General features: G+C 29.9%; 1 protein-coding gene across 1 annotated transcript in view; it reads right to left on the reverse strand.

Annotated features, from left to right (window-relative positions):
• Positions 1–3,444, reverse strand: part of LOC106459004 (dystrophin-like) — a 271,702-nt gene that overhangs the window by 166,303 nt on the left and 101,955 nt on the right. The window contains exon 4 of the mRNA XM_022385593.1: positions 1,192–1,284. Coding sequence (XP_022241301.1) covers positions 1,192–1,284 — 93 coding nt within the window. The remainder of the gene's footprint in view (positions 1–1,191; positions 1,285–3,444) is intronic.

The raw sequence follows: 3,444 nt of genomic DNA on the forward strand, positions 1-3,444 counted from the left end.
TACCAAGTGAAATGATTCGTGATGTTTGCAATTCCATCTGTCATCGTTATCAGCAGTACCTGGACCAGAACGGTCATCGGTTTGAACACCTGCAATAACTCAAAATATTCTACTCTTGTCTTCTTTAACTTGGATTATAAAACTTAGATATATCTTAATAAACATTCTATTTATAATCATTCAAAATGTGTATACATTTTTTGGGACACCTTGTATATATATATATATATATCAAGTCTGAAAATATAGTCCAACATACAGTTGATTAATAAATGGAAATGAAATTTTCCATTTTAACACATTCTTCATTATAGGACTTAAAATTATAATTAATTATTAATTATAATTAATCTTAATCAAAACTATAATTTAATTGTAATTTACACCTTATTAAAATAGTATTAAAACAGAGTATATGTGCTATAAATTGAGCTCAAGAATAACCCATAGTCTGAAAGTGGCAGAACTTTGATGTGATAGGAAATAAATGAGTTTATTAAAAATAACACAATAAAAAATTAAGATTTTAATTTATCACTAAGCAAACAAAATGTACAAGTAACGATCTTCAGTGTTTCAGAGAACTAAAACTTGTTTTAACATCAGAATTTCTTAAATATTTATTTTTGCAATTAACCCCCCCCCCCAAAAAAAAGAAAGTTTCTCTCATCTTTTACATCTAATATTATGTGTAGTTTTTTTGTGTGAATATGAGTTTATAAGAAACAATTAAGATCTACAACAGCATAATATGCATAAACTTTTGGTTAAAATCACATGAACATTAACACCATAACATAGTTTTATTAGTCTCAGTACTTAGGAGGTAACGCCAAACAATTCTGGCATACCACAATTTGTTGATTACATACTATTTTGTATTAATCATCCATATATTCAAACTATCATAAGTGTTTTATTCCAGTAAGAAGAATCTCTAACCAATGAATGGTGTGTCAAATTCAGCATAGAAACTTTACTTGAATGTAAAAATATATAAATATAAAGCACTTGAAAGCAACAAACTACTACTACTATTATCAATACTATCCAGTTTTCAGTACCACAAAGAGTAACTGTAAGATAAATGTATAGAGCTTAAGCTTAGTTTTTGTTTCTGTGGATGAATTAGACACTTAAACCACCATTAATTCATTACAACTACCAAACTCTTTATCTATTATTACTTACCAATTCTCTATGACAAAGTACTTCCAAAATAGCTAAAAGTCGGGTCCCATCTCTCAGATCCACAAACAAATCTCTGATTATAGGTTGGTTAGCCTGTATGCATTTAAATATCAGACAAAATATTTCAGACACTTATGATGACGTACAACAGTAGTTCTCAAACTGTAAGGTGCGATCATAATTTGTGAGAAGGGAAAAGGAGAAGCATCATGACAACGTTTTGTCTTTTTTTTTTCCTAAGTTTAGTTTATCATTGTAAGTATTGGCTGTATATATGCATCATGGTTTAAATGAGTTGAAAGTTTCTTTGGAAGTGTGTGTGTGTGTGTGCATGTGTGCAAAGTGTATTACAAAAGAAAAAAGGGGTGTGCAACCTAAAAGGTTTGAGAACCACTGATGTGTGAAATGTTATATTTTCCTAGTTTTTACAATAAAATAAATTTTTCAGTAAATAGCTTTTTACTAAAATCTTTACTGTACTTTAGGAGTTTAGAGTACTAAATAAATTTAAAATAGAAACTTACACAAATTAAAAGGATGAAGATAAGCAGAATAACTTTCAAATGAACCTCATCTTCAGGAATTGAGTCTAGTGATTATCATTCTGAAGTTACAGTAAAATTTGGCTTGCTCTCTTTTCCTCAGACTTTAAGCTTGTAATTTACCATTGATTCCTAGCTTACTTTTTAGTTACTTGAAATATCATAAGCTTAAAGATTTCTATCTTATAATCAGATGTACATGTACATGAACCATTTAACAATAAAATTTCATTCAGTATCCTTGGTAAGAAGCGAAGCATGGCTAAAGTCATGGAAGTAAAAATACTGCACAAAATGTCAATCTAAAGAATACCACCCTCATTAAAATTTGTTATTTTTGAAACACCCATCTCATCCTTAATCATAAAATGCATACATTATGAACAAGTGGGTGTAGTAACTTGGCAAAGAGCCAAAGATTAAAGTAATTGCAACAGCAAATATTATTGAGAGAGAGTGAGAGAGAAAAAAAGAAAATTTATTGCTCAATCTCTTCAACATTAAACTGATTAATAATGAAGATGAAGACAGTTGATAAAACATTTTATTTACAAGGTTCGAACTAAACTAATGATTATGTTATTATATTATAATTTTAGTAATAATCATCTTTGTAACACAATTTTCAGATTTCGCGGAAGATGGAACAAGTTATTCCGAAATGTTCAAACCTTTTAAATCAAATATTTTATGTTTTATCAACCGTCTTTATCTTCATTATTAAACTTTGGTTTCCCCATCATGAATCCATTGCTAGCATTAAACTGATTAAATTTCAATTTCTGCATAACAAAATTAATGTATTTACATAAGCTGCCACTAGGGTTGCCACATTTTCAAAACAGAAATAGAAGACAATTTCCACCCAAATCTAAAATTTTAAGGGTAATGCTTAAAGGATGCTAAGTAGTCCACGTGCATTTAACCCTTTAAGGACAGGTGTGGTAAATAAACACTATGTATCTTGCTTGAGAGCTGGGTGAGGCATATAAACACACATTTCTATTTATTAAAGATGGGTGCTGTTTAAAACTACTATAGCTCCACTCTTTTTCTTTCGCTTGCTTTCATTGGTTAATGCATTTTAAAGTCATAATTTGATTGGATAACCACCTTTATGTCATTAGATACCATCCAATGAACTATTCGGCTACCTCTACATCATCACATGCTAGCAAAAGAAATATCTATTTATAGAATGCTATATTTACTGTAAAACAATGAGTTGAATTTGAATTAGATAATTTTTTTTTCAGTTATTTGTTCATCATGGACGAACCATCTATGTCATCCTCATTCACGCATACCAAAAAAATGCCATTTTAGCCCTCAATCAATACGTAAAGTTATAGATGAGTGAAGTGATGAAAGTGAGCCTGAGGCATGTTCAGATAATTGTGATATTGGTAAGATTACATGGAAGAATGAGGATGATTTTGTGCCTCATGACTATTCATCCTCTAATGAAAATTCAGGAATTTGTTATTCATTTCCTATTCAAGAGAATGCCCCTGTTATTGAATATTTTCTAGCCTATTTCAACAGTGCTCTTATGAAGAAGACTGTAGACAATACTAATATGTATCGTGAATTCTGTGTACACAATTATGATGTACATCAAAAGGCAAAAAGCCAACACTGGAGTGAGACAACAATTGATGAAATGTACTCTTTTTTTTTTTTTGCACTTATTCTACTAATGCTTCATGTG

Source organism: Limulus polyphemus, unplaced genomic scaffold (genome assembly GCF_000517525.1).
Source record: "Limulus polyphemus unplaced genomic scaffold, Limulus_polyphemus-2.1.2 Scaffold25, whole genome shotgun sequence".
Classification (NCBI taxonomy): Eukaryota; Metazoa; Arthropoda; class Merostomata; order Xiphosura; family Limulidae; genus Limulus; species Limulus polyphemus.